This window comes from Nothobranchius furzeri, chromosome 6, assembly GCF_043380555.1.
Source record: "Nothobranchius furzeri strain GRZ-AD chromosome 6, NfurGRZ-RIMD1, whole genome shotgun sequence".
NCBI lineage: Eukaryota > Metazoa > Chordata > Actinopteri > Cyprinodontiformes > Nothobranchiidae > Nothobranchius > Nothobranchius furzeri.
Window position 1 is genome coordinate 52767671 of NC_091746.1, and position 26723 is coordinate 52794393.

A 26723-nucleotide genomic window follows, 5' to 3' on the forward strand; every position below is an offset into this window, starting at 1 on the left:
GTGAGTGGGACAATTTTTTGAAGCAAGTAGCTTTTGCATTCAACACGACCGTACATGCAAGTATGGAGTACACTCCTTACTACCTGATCCACGGCAGGGAGGCTCGTGTTCCGGTCCACCTGGTTCCGAAGCAGGCGGTGCCCTCTGATCTTCCCCTGTCACATGCGGACTTTGTTTCGTCTATGACAGATCGGTTGGAGGTGGCCTTTGCAAACATGAGGCAGAATGCAGCAGTGGCTCATGAAAAACAAAAATTTTATCACGACACCAGTACCCGCCATCAGCCGTACTCGACGGAGACCTCGTGTGGATTCATAATCCTCAGGAGGATAGGAAGAAACTGGCTCTCCATTGGAGGGGTCCCTTCAAGGTCATAGGTGTATTGGACTCAGAAGGGGTAGCGAGTCATGTGTATCGCATCAGTGACCCCCTCATTGATGGAGCGCACCACAAGTGGTTCATTACGATCGGTTGAAACCATACACCTTGAGTTTGATTCCTGTCCCACCCTCAGGTGTCCGTCGGTGTACCACGTTGGACGCATCCTCACGGCTGGGGGACGAGGTAACAGAGGTGATGAGGGCTGAGTCATCTCGAACTGTTTCACGTGCGGGAAGGGCTGTTCGACCGCCGTGTTGGTTTAAGAATTTTGTCAATTATTATTGACTGTTGTTGCCTAAAAGCTTTGGGTTCTGGGTTTTTTATTTATTTATTTTTCCTGGTGGTGGGCCCTTGTTGGGGAATTTGTGTATGATGTTTTGTTGTGAGTTGTTATGCCTTATTGCAGTTTATGGGGTCTTTGTTTATGATGTTGTTTCGGCTTGTTATTATTATTATTAACATTATTTTTTTCTCTCCTCTCTTTCGTTTCATGTATTTTTTTAATTGTTTGGAAACGTGGACGTTTTTGTGTGTGTGTGTGTGTGTGTGGGGGGGGGGGGGGTGTATCCCACTTTTGTGGGACTTTTATTTTGAAGGTGCTGCTAACAGGATGTGATGTTTGGAGAGAGAGAGAGAGAGAGAGAGAGAGAGAGAGAGAGAGAGAGAGAGAGAGAGAGAGAGAGAGAGAGAGAGAGAAAAGAAAGTTGGAGGAGAGTTGTTAATGGTGACGATAAATAAAGCGACCACGGGAGTTCACGGCTATCAACCTTTTCTTGAGCAACCACAATTCTATATCTTCTCCCGTCTCTTTCTGGGATGCTCGGTTACATTAGCAATAAAACAAGAGCAATTTAAACAAAGTGCATTAAAACATTCAGTTATGAAAAACATTGTTTCTTCTTTTTTTACATGATTAGCTATTTTTGGTGTTCATCTTTCTTTAGTCAGTAACAATGAAATGAGATTAGATTCGTGAGGGGTCCCACATTTTGATAGTACACTGGCTCCTGAGTGTAGTGATGAACATTTACAGCAGCAGCAGGAATGTGTTCACTGTTTTATGAGTTTACCTTTCTGGGATTTTTGTCTTCAGGTGTGCTCACGTACAGACAAGTCTCTGCCTGTAAGGGTCGTCCACGGCCGCCAGCAGCGGTTTGAACCCTCCTACCCGCAGGAAGGTGGGCTGGCGCTGGCTTATATGCGGAAGTTCGAGTTCCGCTTGGTAAAGTTCTTGGAAACTGAGACCCGACACACCGGAGTCAGGCTCCGGAATCGCAGCGCTAAACCCGGCTACACAAGGCAAGGTGAGTGTCCCATCATAGAGCGGACCCAGACCTGGGCCCGAGCTAATCTCTGTTTCTCTTGTTTCCGCAGTTATTTAGCGACGTCTCGCTCCCGTTACACAAATGTTCATAAACTTTACCCTTTTTCTAAAAAGTTGCACTTAACCTTTTTTAGGAAAAAGAGCGACTTCCACTTTTTGAAGCAGTTTTATTTTAAATTGTATCTAATTAAGGTAAATCCCATTCCCTGATAATATCAGACGTGTCTCACGGCACACCCACTGAGCTTCGGTGTGCTATTGCACTAAACTTGTGCACAACCTGAACTTTAAACCACTATACCTAATTATGTGAAAATTAAACAGCTCTTGTTTGGTGCAAACTTCAATTATTTAAATATTGTGCAAATTTGTGCTGCAATCAGTTACAATTAGATGAAGCCGACCCAACAACAAAAAAGACCAAATGTGTGTTTTGCTTAGCAAATTTTAAGTAGCCTATCATAACTCATTTTGCGTATTGCAGCAACCCCCGCTCATTTGTTTACTAAATATTTGAATGCTGAAACAACATTAAAACTTTAGTGGTCTTGCTTTATTTGTTATTTATAAGTTCAGATCTGATTTTGTCAAAGCGGTGCAACGTCAGTTAGAATAAGTGTGTCATTCAGTTTGTTTCCAGTGAAAGCAAACCAAAGAGGTGTGTGTGGTATAAACGCAGTCACTCCGAGTCAACATGTGTCTTGCAATACTGTTACTAAGCAACACTGTCTTCTTCCTGCGGCACTATGAAATGAGCGTGACGTCTGGGGCTCAAACTTAAAAAGGCAAATCTTGCACGCTTTGTTCCCCCAAAACATTCTTTCTTTTCAATATCACTTGGAGAAAAACGTGATTTGACACAGCTGTGGTGTGACGCGATGCAGTCGGGGGCTCAGGATGGCGAATGGCGCTTGGAATCAGTGCAGCTGACCTGTGTGTCATTCCCTATTAAAGGAAGCCTTTCCATCTACTAATACTGTTTCCGCTGAAGCTCTTGTGCAAGCCTTTTTATTATGTCACACAGGGGAACTGAAGACTCATTTTGCAGTGCAAGACCTTTGATAGGACTGGGTCATTTAAATGCTTGTGCTGATTTTTGTCAGAGAACAAGCTCTAAAATGCTTAAATTGACATTCCACTATGTTGGGAACTTGACAGATATGTTCCAAGAGGAAACTTCTCCAACTACTTTACAGATGTGTTGATATAGAAAGATTCTCATAATTCAAATGCATAATTCGACTGTTTTCCTCAGTTGAGAACAGGAAGAGGTGTGTCTGCTCATGTCAATGCATGATATCATTGGAGATTGCAAAACAAGCAGGGGCATGAGATGTGCTGTGTTTGTTCTCTCCATATTAGGAAATGATATTGATATGTCTTTCTGACACAACATCTGAGTTGCTGGGATCCAAGTTTTAGCAGTTTTCCTTTTTACCAGAAAATGTCCAAGCTGACTCAAAAACTATGAGCTGTAAAGGAAAAAAAAAAAGAATTTAAACTGAGCGAATCGATTCGGTGCTTTTCACAAGGGTTGTAAACAGGAACTTAAAATGCGTTGACAGTCCACAGGTTAACATTTATTGAGAAGGTCATATGAAAAAGGTTTGTTTCCTTTTTTTTTTCAGGAGTTTGTTGTTTGCACCGTGCAATGGTATAACAAGTAAACATTCATTTGTGCTGTTCTTGATTATTAGACTTTTTGCAGTAATTCTTGGAAGTAGTGAATTAAAGCTACAATGGCAAATCTGCAAAACAAGCTAGCTTATATCTTCATGCCTCTTAACAATGTTCTAATGTGATATAGCTATACATATTTTAAATAAAAACAAAAAACACAATGATTTGTCTAAAAACCTTATAGCCTGGCAAGCCAAATATGTGAATATATAGTCTGGCCACGACCCATAGACAGAATCTACAGTTGTCTCATCAAACCGTCTCTGCATGCTTAGACCCGCGCTATTTTAGAACCGGTTTTTATGTTTTTTTGTTATAAAGTTGCCAATATTTTTCAACAACTAAGCATCGTTTAATTTTCAACAACATTTCAATGGATATTTCCAGAGAATAAAGTTAAAATGACATATAGTCATTTTAACTTTATTTCTATCTATTGAAGATAAAGATTGAAATAGAATTTTTTCTAACAAAATTATAAAGTGGCATGTTTTGTGCAATTTAATATCCGTTTTCAAAAGAGCTCATTTTGATCATTGACATATATAGATTTTGATACACGGACTTTTGTTTTACAGTATATCGAACCATATTTCTGAGGAGATTTGATGAGTTAAAACTTTTGAAAATTCAGGGAAACATTGCATATTTTCTCTTTCAGATTCTTGCACTTCCACTTTAACAAGTGAAAAGAAGGAAAACGATCTTTTATGTAGCGTCTCTCAAGATAAAAATCACGAGGCGCTTCACAAAAAAAGAAGTATAAAAAAGATTTCAAATAAATGATTAAAAATGTTTTAAATGAGAGATAAAAATAATAATGTAAGGAAAGGAAGAGAGAAAATGAATAGGAAAGAGGGAAATCAGTGGATCGCGGTAAAGGCAGAATAAGAACAAAATAAGGAGAGGATGGTGATGAAGGTCACAAACAAGCCAGCTTGAACAGGTGAGTTATCAGCTGCTTTTTAAAGGAGACCGCTGAGTCCACTGATCTCAGGGGGAGATGTTCCAGAGTCTGGGGGCCACAGCAGCAAATTATCTTATCCCTTGGGTCCATGTGGCAGGGGTGAGGAGTGAGCACCACCCCACCCCTGCCACGTGGACCTCAAGGGATAAACTATCATTCCTGCTCAATAGTCAACTTTCCTCACGGGGTCCCCCATAAAGACAGTGGGAGGGTTAAACGCATTTATTCCCCTTCAGGCTTGAATGTGCAATTGTGTGGTGATGGCCTACAGCAGGTGCTGCTTTGTCCCTCAGGGACTATGTGAAAGCACAATGATGACTTACAACTAGAAAGACACCGCTGGGAGGACAAAGCATTTTTATGCATGATGCACTTGAAAATGTATGTCTTACCTGCCCAGTACAATGTTTTGGTACAAAAGTCATGTTAGGTGGAGTTTTTTTGGTTTCCCAACTACAAGATACAATCGTTGTTTTGCCAGCACAGGAACCACATCTTTCATCACCAGACTCATAAATCATGGTGTCAGCTTTAAATTTAAAAGTGTGAAGAAGGCACAATATGATATCTGGCAAAAACTCCTCCTCCAGATGCTTTTCTAAATTGCCCTGTAGACTTGTTCTTGGATACGGTTAACACAATTTTCCACCAACATTTTTTTCCTAGTCTGGGGCAGATTTGCTGCTTTGCATCTTTCCTCTGAATAAGTAAATCATACAGTAACATTCACAGGGTGGCCTCGTAACGTTGGCTTTAATGTCAACAGCCGCACTTCGGTTTGGAAGGGCAAAGGTGTTTCGATATCCTCACGGCTGGCGGTAAATATGTGCACGTTGGCCGACAAACACTTTAAAACCAGTACACACACACCCACACACACACACACAAACATATTCTGCAAATATGGTTTACCATTTTCCTCAATTATTGGTCTAATAAATTTTATAAAGTACTAATTTGTAACATGTTCTTGACCTTAACCTCAGTCTTGCTTCCAGTAAATAGCTTGCAACCTCAGTCTTTCAAGGGAAAAGGAATGAAGAACAGGCATGGATAAAGCAGTGAAACTTAATAGTGCATGAAATTTTTTTTGTACTCCGCCAAGTAATCTGAGCTGTGTCGTAACGTCTCGCTGTCCCTTTAAATTCCATGCACATGCGATATTATTAGGATTTCATATTAGCATCTGCTTTTTAGGCAATGCACGTGTGTGTGTTTAGCCACTGAAATGTTTGGCCGATGGGGAATCTAAAAGGAGCCTAAAAAAAAAAAGCTTGAAGTTGTCAGTGAAATGAATCTGCGCAACATGTCCAGGGTGTGTCTTGTCTTCGTGCAGGTTGAGCAACAGTGCCGATGTGCATGGGAACACAACTTCCCACTGTTTTGTGTAGCGATTAACAGGAATCATACAAATGTCAATGCATACAAAAGATTTCTCACCATCTCTCAAGCCCAAAACCTCAGGATGTGTTGCTGGAGGGGTTAACAGCTAAAACTTGCCCATTTGTCAGAGAAAAAATAAAGCAAGCAATGATGCCTTTGCCTTGCACTGCATCATTAAAACATGCCTTATGCCTGAGTTTTGCTAGCTTAACCTTTCGAAGAGTAGAGTAGCAACGGTTTGCTGCTTTTATATTTATCAGAAGGAATTATAAATTGTATTTGCAGATGCTTTTATCCAAATTAACTTAGGACAATTAAGTGTTCAGGATACGCTACCCCTTATGAGGTGCTTAAGATTGAACCCCAGCTCCACCGCTTCACTAGGATTTAGACCGTTTCATAGTAGTTTACGCCTTGAGGCTGAGGTGTCGTCTGACTTGCCTCCAAAAGGTCTGATTAGAAAATTTGTGTTTAAAATCAGATGAATCACTATTTCACCTTTGTGTGTGGTCCTGAATGTGGGACGGTTGTTGCCTTTGCCGCTTTTATCCCTGTTGAGGTGAATTCCTGTTTTTCACAGTTTCAAATATCTGTTGTATTCCCAGGTGCATCATGAGCAGCAGCTACAGCGTCTCTCTGGCTGGACCCGCCCCATGGGGCTTCAGACTGCAAGGAGGCAAGGACTTCTGTCAGCCCCTCACCATCTCTCGGGTTAGAGGAACGCACGCACGCACGCACATGCACACGCACACGCACACGGATACCCTCGGTGACAGTCACCTCAAAGGAATGTCATCCACACATGTTTAGCAGTTTGTCTCTTAAGTGTTTTTGGCTCTTCCTTTGTGAGCTGTTTCTGGATTTCGATGCCTTTTTTAACAGCCCACTGGCTGTAAATAACTATCGTCTCACGAACAATGGCTGTTCACCTCATTCTGGTCATTCAGCTGAGAGACATGCGTCCTGTCCTCTTCCCTGGTATTCGTTCCTGATTAAAGACACAGGAGACCTGGGACGGCTGTGGAAGCTGTTGAATGTAACTCTAGAGAGCCACAATGGTTCTGGAATAACTATTCAAGACTTTCTGACACAAAAATTCAGAGTGAACTGACTGGCTTCTGTCAAGCCACAAACTGGCTAGTGGATGACTTATTGTTTAGAAGAAGTCACGGCCTCTGGGTAAACACACCCGCAATGTTTATTTACAAAATATTGGAGGACTTTGATGACATACTGCGGGAAAAAATGAGTAAGAAAACCTTCAGTACAGTTATGTAGGAATCGGTTTTAGGTGTGACTGAAGTGTGTCAGTAATACAAGCGGTTCTTATTGTCAAACACAACTGAAGTAGGCAGCTCGCTCTCCAAGGACAGCAGTTATTCAGGTCACTTGTTTCCTGTTATGAAATTCTAACGCTGGTGTCAAGACCCAGGTCAGTTCCTCTGCTTATTTGTTGTTGGCAGGATCAGTTACAGAAATCCGTGTGTAAAAGCATGTCTTATTTGGTAAGAGTCATCTGTTAGGACATAGCTACACTAGGAGGATGGAAAAGCCAGCATTGCTTTCCAGACTATTTTAAGTCTGGCTACTGTGATAATGGCGGTATGCAGGATGTGGTGTTGTCCGTAGCTCTGTCACAGCTGATGAATGTAGCATGAAGGAACTCCAGACACATCAACAGATTAGACGTTGACCTTCTGAGACTTTTTAGTTTATTTAATCACTATTGACAATGTACCAATAAACTTATTAAAATATAGCGTTCAATCTTTTCTGCAAAATGATCATTTTATCATAATTTACTTATTAATTAGTAAAACTGTTCAATTAAATTATTTACCACGGTCAGTGTTTTTGCAGATGTTTATTTATTTTTTTATTATTATTTAATCTGGGCAACCAAAAGCCAATTCATGAATGGGACTTGTTTCCTTTATGCCCTGTGAATATTTTATATGCTCGGGTCCTCTGCCAGAGGCCTGGGTATCTTGGCTGTTCCTAGAACTGCACTTTTCTGGACTGAGATGTCTGTTTTTCCTGGGATCTGCTTTAACTACTCCTCCAGTTTGGGGGTTACTGCCCCGAGTACCCCAATGACCATGGGCACCACCGATGTCTTCCACTTAGTCCCTGGTACTTCTCTAGTTTGTCGTGATCCTTTTTCCTGATGTGACCATCACTTGGTATTGCCACATCAACCACAACAGCTGTCCTCTGATGTTTGTCCACCACCACAATGTGGTTGGTTCGCCATCACCATTTTGTCAGTATGTATCTAGAAGTTCCACAGCAGCTTGACTCTCTCATTCTCAACTACTTTAGGGGGTGTTACCCACTTTGACCTTAGAGCTTCCAGTCCATACTCTGTACAGATGTTTCTGTACACGATGCCAGCTGCTTGGTTGTGGTGTTCCATGTATGCTTTCCCTGCCAGCATCTTACACCCCACAGTTATGTGGTGGATTGCATAGTCTACACCTCGCCTCTGTCAGTGTGCCCCAGGGCAGCTGTGGCTACATCGTAGCTCATCACCATCTGTATGTGTGTGTGTGTGTGTTGTTGTTGTTAGCTTGTAGCTACATTGTCAGAGTTTGAGTGTCGATAATCTTCCCCCACTCTCACAGCCCCGTTCTCGGCTCCATTTCTGTTTTTTTTTTCTGGAAATGATGCAACCAAGATGGCAATGGTGGTTGTAACATAACTGCACAGAAATCAAACACACACAACACAAACAACAAATCACACTTTTTAAGTTACAGTGACTTAATCAAATGAATTTGAGTTGATTCTTTGAAGCAAATTCTGTGTGTGACCGGGTTATTTACTTACTGCAATTTAATCACACAGACAAACCCTAGCTTCCAGACTTTGGAATGTGCTGCTTTTGGTTTTTATGGAGTTTGGAATATGTGGATTCTTAAAAAAAGTAAAGCAAATACATATTTTTTCTAAGATTTTTAACATTGAAAGCTGTTAGATATTTTTGATTACATATCATGCATCATTGTGCATGTCAGCAACTCTTTTGTGAATCTCTTTGTGACGTCGGTCTGTGAAAGGTGTTGTAAGAACAAACCTTTAGGATTCCTCAGAAACTTTACCAAAGGAAAATATGTTTTGTGATGTAGAGTGTTGACATTAACAAAGATATAAAGTAGAATAGAAATCTGCTAAATCACAGCTGCACATAAAGTGGCGGCTATCACCAGCAAGTAGCTCAGATTTCTTGTTTTTGTTCAGGCACTGAGGAAGCCTAATCCTCTTGTTTATTTGTCCCTTCTGGATCCTTTAGGTCCCTAGATAAATAAACGGGATAAATGCTGTCCTGATTATGTTCTGGTAAAGCATCAAACAGCATCTTTAAGTCTTTGTCCAATTCACTTTATACTTTTTCAATTTCACTTTGTTGCACCTTTTTTCTGATTTTCAAACATCTGCCAACAGTTTAATCGCTGCTTCAGTTCCATCATTAGATAAGTGAGGAGAAAATTGTTTTGACCTCTGTCTAATTTTAGGGTTCAGTGGAAACCTGCAATGTTGCATTCTGGTTAGGAGTCTGTTGACGGCACATTCAAAGTGTTTATTTTGTTCAGATGGATGGTGTTGCCATGGAGTAATGATGCAATTACTTCACTGATGCTCACCACATGTAGCTGATCTGAAGGTTGTTCTCCAAAAAGACGACAGGTTTTGGACATTCCAGGTCTACACATTCCAGCTTTAGTACTTTTAATAGTACTTAACCTCTTGGGACCCAAACTTGTATTTGGTTTGATTAAAAAAAAGCATATCTAGCTATTACAGATTAGTCGACTGTAATTAACAGAAACAAAATGACAAAAATTTTAATTAAATTAAAATTAATTAAATAAACTTGTTGTCAAATTTCCTAAAAAAGACAACATTTTTTTATGAAAGTCATATAAAGTATCTATAAATAATAACAAGGTCTGAGTAGAAGAGATTATACTACATGAAATATATTTACTCAATTTGACAGTTTGTTTGTATGATCAGGCTTAAACCAGAGTGTTTAGATCTACTTCAGGAATAATTTATGGAAAGAGCGCCTTTTATAGGTGTGTGTGTGTGTGTGTGTGTGTGTGTGTGTGTGTGTGTGTGTGTGTGTGTGTGTGTGTGTGTGTGTGTGTGTGTGTGTGTGTGTGTGTGTGTGTGTGTGTGTGTGTGTGTGTGTGTGTGTGTGTGTGTGTGTGTGTGTGTGTGTGTGTGTGTGTGTGTGTGTGTGTGTGTGTGTGTGTGTGTGTGTGTGTGTGTGTGTGTGTGTGTGTGTGTGTGTGTGTGTGTGTTGGAGGGGTTCAGTCTTCTTAGTTTGTGGTTATTCCACCTCCTTTCAAATTTCTCTTGACAAGTTCCCACAGCTGGAAAATTCTCTCAAGCTGCTGCTACTGTAACATAAAAGTCTGTAAACTCGCATTACAAAGTTACCACAGCTGTATTTTACACGCGGAGGTCGTTACTGTTTATTTTCCCCCTCTGGTCTGTTTTGATCTCATGTTCTTTTCATTTGCTGTTTATAAGGAGTTATAATTCCTTGTGTAAACACAACATGAGCTAATTTTAGTTCTGTGTTTGCAGAAGGTGTTCTACCTCCAGATGTGATCTTTTTAAACCTTTCATTTGAGGAGAGAATCTAAATTAGAAAAATAACCATTTAAATTATTCCTTTTTGCTCAAATGGAATTTAACAACTGAAAGGTTTTTATTTTTACATATTTCATAAGAAACGCCCAGTAAAATTTCCAGTACATGCAAGTAGGGCAGTTGCTACATTTTCTGTGTTGTGAATCTTTATTTTGTTTGCAGCACCCTTATTGCCCTCTTTGATCTAACTTTACACATGCTCTTTACTCACCGCCCAATATTCTTCCCAGACATTTTTCTGAAACTCTTTAAATCCAGAAGTCGAGACACTGGCCAGAAGCACAGTTTAATTTCCTCTCTGCAGACTTGACAGACTTCTATAAAATGCTTTGAAATACAGAAGATCCCCCTAGCTCTAGATCTGCTTGAAATAACTTTTCTAAACTAAAAGTTTCATCGAAAATCTAAATGTATGTACATTTTAGCATTTTTTTCGGGCTTTTGTTGAATTTCTGAGTTGTTTTAATAACCCAGGCAGGGTCATAAACATGGTTAAAAATAAACTCCTCTTGTTCTGGGAGGACCACAGTCTGTCTGGTATTGGACATAACTTCTTTAGACAGGATGAAGAAAAAAAATAAAGGCAAGCTGTGAAATGTACCCTGCAATTTTGGAAACCACACAGACAGATAGCCTGTGGTTGGAGCTGCTTAACAGAGAAACGCTTTCCACCTTTTTAAGCATTCACTGCAATTACATCCATCATTTGAAAATAAACAAAAAGATATAAATGAAAACCAGTGGGAAAACTGGTGAGGTCTGATATCACAGGACACAGAAACTGACTTGGACCTTCTGCAGTTTGCATATAGAGCACTTTGGGGAGTTGAGGATGCCACAGTCACTTTAGCAAATCATCTTGATGGAAATGGTGCACAAGCTAGGCTTTTTATTAGTTGACTTCATCTGCTTTTATTGTGCAGCCCCACATTTTAATTGATAAATTTTGGGAACATTATAATTGAATCTCAACATTGTGCATTGGATATATTTGATTAATCAACTAGAACATGAAGTGAGTGTGAATAACACGGTTTAATAAGAGTTTGTATTGCTTTGGTTATCAGTCTCTTAAAAATAAGGCTTACCCAAACCAAATATTGAAATGATTCGGTAAGTTGACGATAGATCAGCAGCTGAACAGAAGCTTTCTGGATCCGTTCTAAAAGACGTGTCTATCCTGTGAGCTCCAGGTCCTCTGGTCATGAATAAAGTCTCACAATGTAAAACAAAGAGTAATTAAAACAGTTTTGTTCCTACTTCCATGAGCCTTATACGTTTTGGATTTATAGCAATAATTTTTCTTTTGTTGTTTTGTGACAAATACTGTGACGCACCTTATTGCAATTAAGCAAATTTACCTTCAGGTACAAATAAAGTTGGGATCAAAATAACTTGAACCATAGGTGTTGGTAGAAACCAGCTCTTTTACTTCCCTCAAGCCCAACGATATATGAACTTTTTCGTATCTCGTGGCTTTGCAGGGTTAACCAGCTGGCTCTGTTCTTGACTGAGGAATATTTTAGTATTCAGGGTTGGTACTTCCCCAAGTGTTTTTGTTTGTGTCATCATGGCATTTGACTAAGCTTTTTGTACGTTTTTTTTTTTTTTTGGCACCTTGGGCTTTCTAGCTGCCAGAATGATGTAGTAAGAGAGTGGGGTGACATGACAACCATGTATATACCTCCGTTCATGACCTTAATTAGGATGTTTGGCTATGAGAAGAAGAGGTCCACTTCCAGCCAACTTGCCAACTTGTCACATGCTAGCCTTTGGTTGAGAACCCCTTGTCTGTGACTGTAAAGCTTTACATTTTGCTGCTCCAGTGGGTGGTATTGGTTCAGGCACTAAATAATTTAGTGGCATTCCTTGACTTTGTGACAACATACACTTGATAAAATTTGTAGTGCATGCATCAAACTGTTGATTGGGCCTTTAACCAAGCCCTTTTTTCCCTTTTACACCACACATGTACTGATAAATATAGTTTCTCATGTTCCTTTTTCCTGATGTCACTATCACTTGGTATTGCCACTTCAACCACAACGGTCATCCTCTGTTGTTTGCCCACCACAATTGTTGGTTCGCCATCGACTTTTTATTGGTCTGGATCTTAAAGTCCCACAGGAGCTTGGCTTCCTCAGTCTCTACCACTTTAGGGGGTGTTTCCCACTTTGACCTTGGGGCTTCCAGTCCATACTCTGTCCTAGGGTTGTCACGATACTAAAATTTCAAACTCAATTCGATACTGGGAAAAAAACCTCAATACTCTATTTCGATACTATTTAAAAACACCAATTTATTGAACAAGTTTATTCAAAAAATAACATTCCTCAATTTATATTGCAAAATTTAAATGTTAAGAATTAAGTGTGTAAAGTGCTTAAACCTTTCAAGTATCAGCATTTTTAAAAACGTGCATACAAAAACTGGCGAAAGTTAACACTTTAAATCATGAATTGTCTCACTATATATACACTATTTGCAGAGTGATGTTTTGCTGCTTAAACTCTGTTTAAGGTGCATTTGTCATAAGATGTAATGCCATATGTTTTGTTCTGTACTTTTGAACAATTCTGTTTTTGTTTATTTATTTAGCAGACAAAACTTGGATCGGAGACAACTCGCGTGGGAAATTGCAATATAGCCATGCGGCGTCTTCTTCTGTTTGTCTGGGAGGCGGAGGTTGCTTTACGGCATCTGGCTGTCGTGCGTGTCTGTGTACTTGAAGAAGGCTGTGTATAATAGTCCATAATATCGATACCACAGGGATGGAATATCTAATTTAGATGCCACTTTTAGCATCAATTTATATCTAGATATCGATTTTTTTTTTGACAACACTACTCTGTCCAGATATTCCTGCGGTTATGTGGTGGATTGTCTCAGAGGCCTCTTTGCATAGCCTACATGTTGGGTCTTGTCTGTTGTGGTAGATGTTGGCCACTGTTGCTCTGGTGTTCAGGGCCTGTTACTGTTCAGCCTTTGAGTGCCTCTGTGCTGTCCTGCAGATCAGCTCTTTCTACCCATTGGTAGGATTTTTTCAGCCACCTCAGTTTTCTGTCGGTGGTACATCCCATGTAGGGGTTTGTCCTCCCACGATGGTATTTCCAGCATCTCCTCTGTTCACCATTGTGAACACATCATCTGTTGAGGTCTTATCCTTCATGTACTTATGATGTTGGATGTTTCATCCTGGACAGTGGCTCTCACACTCACTAGTTCTTGGTCTCCTTCGTTATGGCTAGTGTGCAGTCTCAAGGCGCTGGATTTGAGATTGAACCCTCCATCCATGGTTATGAACTTCTGTGTCTTAACATCTGTGGTCTGTATTTCCTCATTTAGCCAGCTTATTCCTGCAGGACATCTGATTACTGGCAGGGCCTAGCTGTTTATTGCCTGGATCATGTTCTTGTCATTGAGCTGACTTCTTGAGACTTTCCTTACTTGTTGTAAGATATTTAGCTGTGGCTCCTTTCCTTGCGACTTCATCGAGGTTGCTATTTTCTTGTGGGATTACCAAGGTTCTTGTAGCTGTTAATTTCAGTACCTGCTATTGTTCCTCCTGGGAGTGAGACCCTTTCTGTGTGAACTACCTTCCCTTTCTTTGTTACCATCCGACCACACTTCTCAAGCCCGAATGACACTCTGAAATCAGCGCCGTAGATCCTGGTGGTGTGGATCAGTGAGTCAACTGTCTCACTCGCTTTATATTATCCATGTAGAAGAGGTGGCTTATTCTGGTTCCATTCTTGAGTCTGTACCTATAGCCAGTCTTGTTGATTATTTGGCTGAGGGGGTTCAGACCTATGCAAAATAGCAGTAGGCACAGGGTGTCTACTTGGTATATGCCACATTTGATGGAGACTTGTGCAACTAGCTTGCAAAACCCCTCAAGGGTGCGGCATTGAGTCATAGGCTTTCTTGTAACCAATTCAGGCTGTACACAGGTTGGTGTGTCATTTGCAGACTTTGACGACTGTTCGATGTGTCAGCAGTTGGTGTTTGGCTCCTTTGGTATCTCTGCCGATGCCCTTCTGTGCTGTGCTCATGTATTGATCCATCTGCCCAGTTATCTTAGTTTCTGTGATGCCTGACATGAGCTTCCATGTTGTGGAGAAACAGGTTATTGGCTGATTGTTGGATGGGGCTGTACCCTTGGAGGGGTCTTCAGGATCAGGATTGTGTGCCCTTCAGTTAGCCAGTCAGGGTGAGCCCCATCCTTTAGCTGCTTGTTCATTTGTGCTGCCAGTCTCTCGTGGAGTGGAGTGCAGTGAGCTTCTTAAGCCAGTAGGCATGGATCATGTCAGGCCCTGGTGCTGTCCAATTTTTCATACCTGAGACTAGGGCTGTAGCGAAGCCTCTGACGTTGACGGCTCGATTCTAAAAATTCGTTGACGTCCGATCCGGTAGTCGACGCACCACGCCCACTTGTTGCATCCCCAGGAGTTTGTAAACAGAGGTGGAATCTGCCTGTTTTTCCTCTAGTTCGCCCTCTTCTCCGCCTTCACTAACATCTCCACCAAATACCGAAGACCCGGAACAATGTCCGTCCGCTTCTAGATTCCTTTCCTGTTTTGCCTGCCTTCATCTCCCGGCAACGGAGAACATTGCGCTGCTTCTTCTCTATCGCAGATGTAGAAAATCACCGGGAGCGTTTCTCCCTTCATAAAGGAGCTTCTTTCAGACATTAGGAGAGCTGTTTTGGTGGTACCAGTCTCTCCTCCGTACTGGTCTGTTTGCTGGGTATTTTTGGTTTATTTAAACTTGGTAACTTGAACTTGATGTTGGTAAAGCTACTGTTAGCATTTTCGCGAACAGCTTCTTGCGTTTGGATAAGCTGTTACGTTTTGGTTTAGAGTTCATCTTTTGTGTGGCGTAGATCTCCCTTTTATTACATTTAGAGTGTTGTGGGTTTTCGGTTTAGTTTAAAATATCACCTTGAGTTTGGTTTAACCACCCAGTTTAGAGTTTGGACCTTTTGGAGATCCTTATTTTGGTCCAGAACCCTGTAATCTTTGACCAGTGGGGCATCCCTATTTATTTGTACTTTTTTCTAATTCCCCACAGGCAGAATTAGCTTTATTATTCCCAACCTGTGGATGGAAAGATTTGTTTATTTTTGTTGTTGTTGTAAATAAACCTGATCATCATTTTAACTTTTAAGTCCCATGTTATTGTCCCTTCCTTTTTGCACACGAGCCAAACTCCCCAGGAAGGGTTGTAACACCACTCGCCTCACGCTCATAAAGTGACCAAAACAAAGCAGCATGGAGACACTCCGTCTCCAACCACCTCTCAGTCAGAAGCCTGCACTCCCAAGTTCTACATGTCACCAGAACATAACCAACCGCAACAAAATAAAAGTAGTGGAAGGCCTGTAGTGTTTATTCTCTTACAGTAACAATTTATCAATATTTTTTGAGGAATTTATTAGAGATTTTTTGGTTTTTATTAAAGGGGCATTATGGAAGTTTGTCAGCCAAAACATGTATAGAAATAATAAATTCCTTCATACATTCTCCTGCAATGCCCTGGTCCTGTAGAATGAGCCCTGGCATTTTTACTGTGATTGCCTTTTTTTTCTGTAAAATCACAGAAAAAGAGAGCTGCTCGGGTTGAGCAGGCTGCTTCATGCGCGTTCACGATCAGGCACAGCCCGTAGCATTTGCTATCAGTAGCTTTAGCAGCAGAGAGTGAGGTAGTGCCAACTCGGCGACTTTGTCGCTGTTCCTAACGCCTAGTGATGAACCTAGCTACATTTCTGAGGACCCTTAGCTACTTTCTTCTAGATATTTCTTGCAAATTAGCAACAAAATAGCCATTTTCGCTCCGAACCGTTCTTTGAACGTTGTTTTAGCTGTAATCAAGGATATAAATATTACAGATACCAAAGACATCACTGGTGCTTTAGCTCACCTAGTTAGATGTCAGACTCTTGTGCGGAAGATCCGGGTTCGATTCTGGATGTGAACATAGTTTATTTAGAGTTTATTTTTTACATTAATGGTATATTTTTTTACAGTAAGATGCCCAAATTTTTATTTGAGACTCGTTGAACGGCATTGAATTCACAGATAAAGATGTGGGTTCAACTTTCATTTTGGAACAATTTTTCAAGCAAGGGAAGGGCATGATCTGAGCATGCAGGAAGACTGACCCATCATAAACCTTTGTCGGCTGTGCTGAAGAGAAAGGTACAGAACCAAATTATTTAATTAATTAGCTGCACATTCTCCTGTCCTCCGGGCCACACACAACACACAGGCCTGTCTCAGCTGTTATTTTCGTTAAGGAGTGTGCACGTACAACATGCGCGCCTCGTGCACGAGCCTACTATTGAAGCTGCCATTACTCTTCTGGCCTGAGGGGTCAATCACGAGCATAAAAATTCAAAACTCCGTAAAGTCCCTTTAACTGTGCAATCGAAAGATAATCATTAGATTAATTGTCTAAATATTCATTAGAATAGTCGACTATTCGATAAAATAATCTTCAGAATAATCGTTTTAAAAATAATCGTTTACCCCCAGCCGTACCTGGGACTCTTTCTCGGATGTCTGCCACAGTGTCAGATAGTGGTTTTCTCTGACTCCTTCTCCCAAATGCTCTTCCAGTACTATTCAGTCTCCAGCCTTGATGGGTCCGCTGCTGCTGAGAGTACACTTTAGCTGGTTGGGTTGAGAAGAATTTGTTTATTCGTCGGTCTCTGTATCTTTTTAGGCTCAAAGAGGCTCAAAAAACAGTACTTTATTGTAAAAACAAGTTGTTCTATATCCCCTTTAAATAGTTTGTGCCATTTAGCTGTGGAAAGCACCCTTCAAATAATATGTTTCTGCTTTGCTTGATCTCAACATTTTCATATTGTTTTTGATCAATATTGTCATATTGCCCATGATCATTGTTTAGTGTTCTTTGCTAACATCTTGTCTGGACATCTAAAATACACTTTGCCCGCTCACTCCAACCTAACACTGTTCTGTACTGGCTCATGTGTGAAGTTTCGAGCTGAGCTGTGTATGGATGTTTTATTATTTGGCAAGGCAGCTTTATTTGAACAGCACATATTGGGCAACAATGTAATGTGTATGAGTGGGCAAGTCTTCCTTTGCCTCGAGTGTTTGTGATGACTTAACGTTGGACCAAAGTCTTCTCCATATAAGGCCTCCTGTCCTACTCCTCCCTCCACTAACATGACACATCTCACAGGCTGTCCAACTCTCACCATAAAACATTTCCTGTAGCACAACTTCTGAAATGTGAAACAACCTTAAACAACTTTTTTTTTTACATCATACTTTCCACTGAAGACACAGCAACCAGTGGGAAAGTTGATTAGCATTCCAAAATGATGCAGAGTGATGTTTGAAATGCTGACACTATCTATAATGGATGCATTGGATGGTACTCTTTATATTCTTCTCTCCTTTAATTCATGAGTGTATATAGTAGCCGTTTCTCTAATTATTGCCACTTATTAATATTATTTTATCATGATTTATATTCTTGCTTCCTATATTTGCTGATCTCTTATTTTGTTTAGACTGCACATGACAGGAAGTATTACCCAGCTTCTATTTGTTTTGTATCCTCATGAGAAAAACCTTCTTTGAGGGTAAGGAATGGATGTAAGAAATATTTTCTGTTCACCATGAAGAAAAGCAGTAAAACTTGCATAGCACATATAATTATCTGAGAATGCATCCGCTCCTCTTTTTTTCTCCTGTCTTCAAATGTTAAAGGCTTAGGGAATTATTCGAGTCTTGTATCACATCCGTACAAGGAGAGGCGAGGCTTTCCTATCTTCAAAAAACCCTTTTTCTCTGACTAATGAAGCCGTGTGGTGGAGTAAGTAAGAGTCAGATGATCTCCTTGGTGCTCTTAAAACCACTTCATGCACTGAAAAACATTTTATTGCCTTATTCAGATTGAGTAAACGCTTGCAGGTGTGTTTGTGAGACAGTCACACGTTTAACAAGTGATTCACTCAAAGCTCGTGTCTTTGCCCAGCGAGAACCCGGCCTTTTGTGGGTGCTACTTGGCATGTGACTGCACTATAGACGTCCCAGACGTCGGTATGCATACATCAGTCTCGGCTGTGCCCTCTGCACTTCCTGCCACTCATCTAGTAGCAAATGAGAAAAGGAAGGCACAACTTCTGGGGGAAAAGAGGCAGCCCACTGCCATGAATGCTGCCAGTTCCTCATTCCTTCTCCTTTTCATTCTTTTCCTCTGTTTTGTTGTGGTGAGGGTAAATACTGCGGGACAATGGCCGTGTTGACCTAACCTGAATGCATTCTTTAGCTGTGAGGAAAGGAGATATGTTGTTTCTGTCCGTAGTAGTTTTGGTTCATTCGAATAGTTTCACTCAACTGTGTGCGACTAAAGCTAGACTAAACATAGCAGGAGTTGGTGAAAGTAGACTTTCTATTGAAGATTTCTGCTTTGAGTTTTCATGTTTTACAGACAAAATAATTAGCCACATGGAGGAAATTTCCATCATTCTACTTAAAGATGAGAGTTATGATGGATACAAAGGCAGTATAAGGTTATTGAGTACACAGTCCCTTTTGTCAGCCAACATGTGAGTGCTAGTTTCTACAGGGTGTTACATGCTTGCTGACTGATTGATGAGGTGAGTGCAGCGTTGCAAAATTACCGATCCATCATCACACCTGGTAGGGAGTCATCCCATCGTCACCGTTATGTTTTGTCATCTTGTTTGCTAATTTCAGGTTACAGCAAGGTGGGAAAAGACGTGACATCTGATTAACTTCAGCCTTTCTTCTTACTTTTGTCAGACACTTTATTGCCTCACAGTTCCCCATAATCAAAACTACCAGGTGTTAAATTCTTTTTGTGGCTTTCATTATATTGACCTTATTTACAAAAAGTTATATTCTTCAGATTTTGTTTATTAGCTTTGGGATACATTCAGCGCCAATGAGGTGCTTAGAGATGTGATATTAACTAAAAATTAATTCTATTAAATGTGGTCAATAAGAAAGCTTCATGTTTTAATGCAGACCTCAGATTTAAAACCTTATTAACCTTGTTGTTGAATATAGGCGGCAGCTTTGGGTGTCTGCTTACTCTTTTCCATGAGCAATGCTCAGCATGGCTCGAGATGGGTTTGGTCTGATTAGATGGCCTTTTTCAGCAGCATGGGTCCATGCTTTCCCACAACTTTCAGTACCTGCTGCTTCAGTGTTGTTCCTAGCGTACTGAGCCGTTCCAAAAATGCATCATCAAGTGTTGGTCATTGATTGGCTAGAGGGCGGCGTCACTGGTTGGTTCTGAGTTTTCTGCCTTGTGCCTCGCTGCTTGGAGATGCTTTTGGGTTCGGAGTCTGACAAAAGCCAGAGACTGAGCAGAATGTGCAACATCATCACCGTTGTTGTGTTTTGTGCAACATACAGATCACCTCGCGCTACTTTAGGGCTGGATTCAGATGGCGGGTGCTGCAGATCCACCCCTCCGCGTACTATGACACGCACACCCACTGGAGCCGTGTCTCAGTTTTACTTAGAAAAACAACCCACACTGATCTGAGTTGAGTCTAGTTTAGCTGAACCTAGTATTGCTCTGCAAGGAAAAGTGGAAAACGTAGAAAACTACAGACAGTAGAGGAAGCAAAACGACTTTGCTCTGCATGTCGGTCTAGCCACGCTCCATTGGAGCCTCAGCAGATCAGACTAGTCTTGTCAACACAGCGCTCTTATCGGTTTGGTGGGCAGGCTGATGTGATGGAGCGGAACAACAAAGATGGCAGCAGCCCATTTGAATCGACTTTGGAATCAACTTTGGACTATTTAGACTTGGGCTTTACTTTGAGTTAAGAGCAGATTGAGGTACTTAAGTCCTTTATTTAGAAAAATTGTGTTTTTGCATCTTCTTCAACTGTATAGGGTGGACCGTAGCGCTGATACCAGTATGTTGTTTGTTGTCACGTTAACATGTTAAGACAGTTTGAAAGATGGCGTTCTATGTGTTGTGGCCAGACTGTTTATTCACATATAAACTGATGACCATGATGGCTAGCCTGATGGCTTACCAGGCTAGCAAAATGTAGCATACCACAAAGTCTGTGCTGTCTCCGACCTGCTTTTCAGTGCAACTTAGTAATGTTGTAATGGCCATGGAGAAACAGTTCTTTCTGAGAAAAGCTGATTCAACATGACAAGACACACCCTCTTACATATGCATGTCCCAGACCACTTCATTGGCAATATATAAATGGCCGAGCTACTGCTGATGCTAACCTGAATGACTGCTAGCACCCTTGTTGGACAAGAGAAAAACAACTAAGAAGAATGTTGGGGCACCCTTCACTAACCAGATAGATTGACAGCTTGTGGTCCTGGTCCTTGTCCTCCCCCCTCCCCATGGACGTTGGTCATTTTGCTTAGCTTCAGACTTTCATACAGCCATTATGGTAAGCTGGCCAATTAGCATGCAGCTCATTTATTATTCAGGTACAGGCCGAGTGGGCGGGGCAAATAAGTATTTCTTCTGCAGGGTTTATTATGGTGGTGTTTGGTCATTTATCTGGGCTCCTAGGCCATTTTGAGCCCCAACAAAGTTTCAAATGCTATTTAGAGAATACAAAAAACTGTTTCTAGTTGTTAAAGAACCCCTTTCTAATGAACTTTTAAAAGCTTTATTAGAAAGGATTTCTTTTCCATTTCAGTATTTTCTAATGTTCAGACTCTTCTTCTAATAGTTATAAAACATTTCTTTCTTTATTAATTTAAGTTAGTCTCTTTCTAGAGTATTTCTCTTATCGGATAGCACAATCTAGTGGCTGACAATCACATGACACAAATATTCTCTGGAACAGTTTTTTTAAGATGACGACTTCACGTTTCTGTTTATAAATGTGCTTTTGTAGCTGACAAACAGAGCTAAAACACGTTGTTTTACAAGTATTATTCTCATGTCATGTTTTCACATAAGACTTACTTGTCCGTGAAAAGTTGATCAATTCTGCATCAGCCAGGTACTTCCTTAAATTTGAAATAGGTAGGCGGTAGTTTAACGCTATTGGTTAATTCTGGTTGGCGCTCAGTTTCCTATTGCACGGAGCTCTGCGGGGCAGGGGGCGTGCTTAGCAAAAAAATGAATAAAGATGTACTGCTTACATTATATCACAGTCAGGGGCGTAGCACCAAATTCTGGGCCCTAGGTACAAGTCTTCTAGGTGGGCCCCATGCTCAATTGTGTAATATCTCTCTTACACATTTTATGCCATGCTATAAGACAAGATAATAAATATGATCTCAGTTTAACCTCTATATTGAGCAAATACAAATGCCAGCATAATAAAAGTGAAATGCCCAGACTTCACATATAATTATTTTTATTTGCCAACAATGTGTTCAAACATTAATCCTGGAATTTATTTTCCAGTAAATGCCCACTGACGGGTCTTCATGTTAGCAAAATCCCTTATGAGATCTTTAAAGTCCAATCCTTTGGCTAATTGGCTTTCAATAGAAAGAAGAGCTAGGCTGTTCAGTCTATCCTGGGACATTGTTGATCTCAAATAATTTTTCACCAGTTTCAGTTAGCTAAAAGCCCGTTCACCCCCAGCAACAGTCACAGGTAGTGTGCAAAAAATCCTCAGTCCAATACAAACTTCTCCAAAAATGCTCTGTAATTGCATCCTGTAGATGGAATTAAGCAGCTCAAGAGGAGACATGGGATGCAGTACAGAGCCTTTGCACTTTCACTGTAAATAAGCCAGTCTCTTCTTATCTTCTCATGCCCATTGGCTGACTTAGCATATTGAAGATAATTTGGAAATGGCTTGCCCTCCATATCTTTGGGTGTTATTTTGTCGATTCCTGGTGTTTGATCACTTTTATTCGCCAGTCTTCTGACAACTGTATCTCCTTGTTGACCAGTGAGCTTCTCTGGCCATAGTCCTGGATCCTCTGGCAGACACTCATCTGTGTTGCTCAGCCTCTCACTTTCTTCTTCTTCTGGCCTCTCCTCATCATCCTCACTACCTTCAGAGCAACCATCCCCTTCCCTATCTTCACTTACATCATCCTCTTTCACATATTCTATCTCTTTCTCTGCTGCAAGGGGGACAGACACCACACAAGCAAAATGGATCATGAATTAGGTCAGCAAAATATAACCTAACATGTCCTTTCAGATAAATCTGTTGCTAATGATTGCTTGTAAATTGAATAACTTAATTGTATCGTGAGCTCAGGGGCGGATTTAGGACTGAAGAAGATCCGGGGCTTAACACACAAACATGCGCGCACACACACGTGACACGCACTAGTCAACATCATATATATTTGTCTTGTACCACATAATTTTTTAATCTAAAGCTACATATTAAGCATATTCAGGGCAGAATATTGTTCCTGTTAGTGTTTAGTGTGAGATGAAAGTAAATATTCACTTTCCAGCAACTTTACCTGAGAAGCTAACTTTAGGCAAACCAGCAACACAACAAATATTTTCAAATAAGACTCACAAACCTGAGTCAACACCAGTCTCATCAAAGCTGGGGTTCTGTCATTGTACTTTTTGTCTAAAAAAAAGTCCTTATGTCCATCTTCACTCATGCATTTCAGGCAGAGACTGCAGAAGAAGCTGGCTGCTGAAGGGCTTCTTCTTCAGTGGTGGAGGCTCAGGCAGGCTGTATACAAACTACTGCCAGCTGCTCCCTCTCTGTTGGACTTTGTTACTGCATGTTACTTCCACGTTTCAGATCCGGGGCTTTTCATAAAACATCCGGGGCTTCAGCCCAAGTAGCTGGGCCTAACGCCGCCCCTGAGTGAGCTCACCTTGTCTCATCTCCTCAGTGCTTTCTGGAGACAATGAGGGCCCTGCTGCTGCTGCTACTGCGTCTAAAGGGCCATGTGGTTCATGATGTTAAGCTTTGCTAATACTGATATATATTGATATATTAAATACATATGACATGAAATAAACCAGGTTCTCTCTGTGAATGTAATGTACTCTAAATTTTATAATCCCTGCATTATCAGCCAAATTATAAGGTTGTCCGTTTTCAAGATCAAATATAAAGAAATTTAAAATAGGCTTAAAATATCTAACCAAGTCAATAACAATCCTCTAACACCAGTGTCATCATGCTATACGAAAAACAGTGGCAGCTTCCCATTCCTGAGATTACCACGAATCCATCGATACCAAGTTTGTCCTGGTCCATGACTGGGAAGGAGCTGAAATATCCACACAGAGTGAACCTGTTTTTACTGTGAGGTCCGCAAATTAATTGGCGGCAGCCGCCCGCGATAATAATTCTGATTAATATATATATAAATTAATTAGTGTTATCACTGATAACACTAATTAATTTATATTTGATCTTGATGGTGAAACTAAAGGCGTTTAACACTTTCTTTCTTCTTTCTTTCGGTCTTTATTTTGGTTTATAGCATTAACATAAAATTTTTCTTTTCAAACAAAACAATATTAACAATTTGAATTTAAACCAAAGAAGGAATAGGCAGAAGCAATGCTTATTTTAGCCTACCCTATTTTCCACCTAATATACATAACCAATATACATTTCTTTTATTTTCCCCAATATAAATATCCACAATGAAAATTCATTAATGTCTATACATACTTTTCGTACCCTGTAAATATGTGACACTTTACACCTGCTTTAAACTTTAGTAAAGAAGTACATTTCTTCAAATCATCATCTAACTCATTCCACAATTTCACACCAACAACAGAAACACATCTTGATTTCACATTAGTTCTGGCTTTTACACATTCAAACATAAATACACCTCTGAGATTATAATGATCATCTCTTGGTTTGAAATAAACTTTTATGCAATTTGGGATATTATTATTAACTACTTTATGAAGAATCTCTAAGATTTTTACTTTAATAATGTCTCCTAATTTTAGCGTTTTCGTTTGACTAAATAGATAATGGGTTGGTTCGAGGTATCCCAATTTATTAACTATTTTAATCGCCTTTTTTTGTAATTTAAATACAGTCTCAACACACGTTTTACCTGCATTTCCCCAAACCTCTGCACAGTAAGACAAATAAGGCATAACTAAAGAGCTATAAATCAAAAACAAGGCTTTTTTATTTAGTATATCAATAGTTTTATAAAGTATAGCAATAGATTTAGACACTTGCTGTTTGATATATTCAATGTGTGGTTTCCAACTGAGTTTACTATCAATAGTCACACCTAGGAATTTAGTTTCATGTACTTGTTCAATTGGGACTCCATTTAAATACAGCTTAGCACCGTCATTGTCCCTTTTCCCTGAAAATATCATAAATTTGGTTTTATTTTCATTTAGTGATAGCTTGTTGTAATCAAACCATTTTTTAACCCTTTGATACATAATGGTCACTACAGTGGACAGGTACTCAAAATTGTTATTTCTTTATTTTTGCTATTAAGCACAGCTGTTGAAGACTTTATTGCATTTGAGCCCCTCCATTTGGACTTCAGTAAGTCAAGCCAACATATTCCATGTTCAGAATGCACGCTGTCCACTGAGATGGACATGTAATAAATTATTTGTAAATTAACAAAATGTTACAAAAAATATTTGTTGAAATTTGTTTCATTCACACCTAAAGATGAATGAAAAAAATTGTTTAAAAAATCTTGGTTGAAGATTTCATAATCCATGCATCAGAGGGTTAATTGAATCCAATTCGTTTTCAACCTCTTGTAATAATTTACTCATATCTTTTCCCATACAAATGAAATTTGTATCATCTGCAAACATAATAAATTTTAACCGAGACGATACAGAAAAGATGTCGTTCAGGTATAGGTTGAATAATTTCGGTCCTAGCACCGAGCCTTGCGGTACACCACATATTACTCTTTCAAGCTGTGAATCTATATCATTAACATTTACATATTGAAATCTACTGCTTAAATAACTTTCAAGCCATTGATTGGTTTTACCACGAAGACCATAGTATTCACATTTCTTGAGCAGGTATATGTGATCAATTGTATCAAATGCCTTACTCAAGTCAATCAAGACAGCCACTACATGAAGTTTTTGATCCACTGCTGTTGCAATCTGCTCTACCAAATCCATAACTGCTAATGAGGTTGAACGATTCTTCCTAAACCCATACTGATGGTCATTTAAAAGATCAAACTTGTTGGTAAATGCTTCAAATCTAATTACAAAAAGTTTCTCAAGTATATTTGAAAACTGTGGCAGTAAAGAGATAGGTCTATAGTTACAAGCTAATAATTTATCACCACTTTAATAAATAGGAATAACTCTGGCTATTTTCATTTTTTCAGGGACTGTGCCACTTGAAAATGATTTATTACAAATATAAGTAAAAGGTTCAATAATGCAATGGATAACCTCCTTCATGAGAGACATATCTATCCCATGAAAATCTAAGGACTTTTTACTTTTGAAACTATGTACCGCTTGGATCACATCACTTTGGCTTACACTGCTCAAAAACATTGTATTATTATTTTTATTTATTTCATGGTTAATGTCAACTTCTGGCAGCTTTTTAGCTAGATTAGGGCCAACATTCACAAAATATTTATTAAACTCATTTGCAATGTTCTTTCCATTTTTATTGTGAATATCTATACCTGCTTCTTTTGTATTTCTTATTAATTTATTTAACACATTCCATGTACCTTTAATATTATTTTTGTGTTTTAGGAAAAGCTGATCATAATATTCCTTTTTTTGCTTCCTTATTATTGTAGTTAATTTGTTTTTATATTCCTTATACCTTTTTTCTCTTTCCTTTGTTGGATTTTTTATAAAATCCAGATACAGTGATTTCTTTTTCTGGCAAGCCCTTTCCAATCCCCTAACAATCCAGGGTGGGGACTTTTTTTTAAGTTTTGCTTATGATATTTTAGAGGACAATGTCTATCATAAGCTCCCAAAATGAACACTGAACACCTAACATGAATGCAGCTTCTGAGAGCTAGCTAATATCAGCTAAAACTGTGTTCTGCTGCTCACCTTCCTTCTTGAAGAATCTAGTCAATACTTGCTTCTGTTCGATTAACTTTTTCTCCTTCTCCTTCTTTTCTTTTCTGGAAGTCAGATTTCCCTTTCTTGGGAAAAGACATGACTGACTCTCCTGCCTCCAGCTCTGGCTGTCGGCATCTGCGATGTCTCACTAGCACATGCGGCAGTGCAGCCCCTGGCCGCTGGTGTGGACTAAACCACTTTGCACATTTTTAAGGGGTGATAGATGCCTCAGAGATTATTCAGTTATTATTTTTAAGGCGAAATTCTGTTTCTTAACCTCTTTATCCAGGTAAAGGGAAGTTTATTAAGACATTA

At 39.8% G+C, this 26723-nt stretch overlaps 1 protein-coding gene across 3 annotated transcripts in view; it reads left to right on the plus strand.

Annotated features, from left to right (window-relative positions):
* Positions 1 to 1089: 1089 nt before the first annotated feature.
* Positions 1090 to 26723, plus strand: part of pdlim5b (PDZ and LIM domain 5b) — a 62068-nt gene continuing 36434 nt past the window's right edge. For all 3 annotated transcript variants that reach the window (XM_054744333.2, XM_054744334.2, XM_054744335.2), the window contains exons 1-2: positions 1090 to 1685; positions 6341 to 6446. In XM_054744333.2, the coding sequence (XP_054600308.2) occupies positions 6348 to 6446 (99 nt within the window). In that variant the 5' untranslated portion in view covers positions 1090 to 1685; positions 6341 to 6347. The remainder of the gene's footprint in view (positions 1686 to 6340; positions 6447 to 26723) is intronic.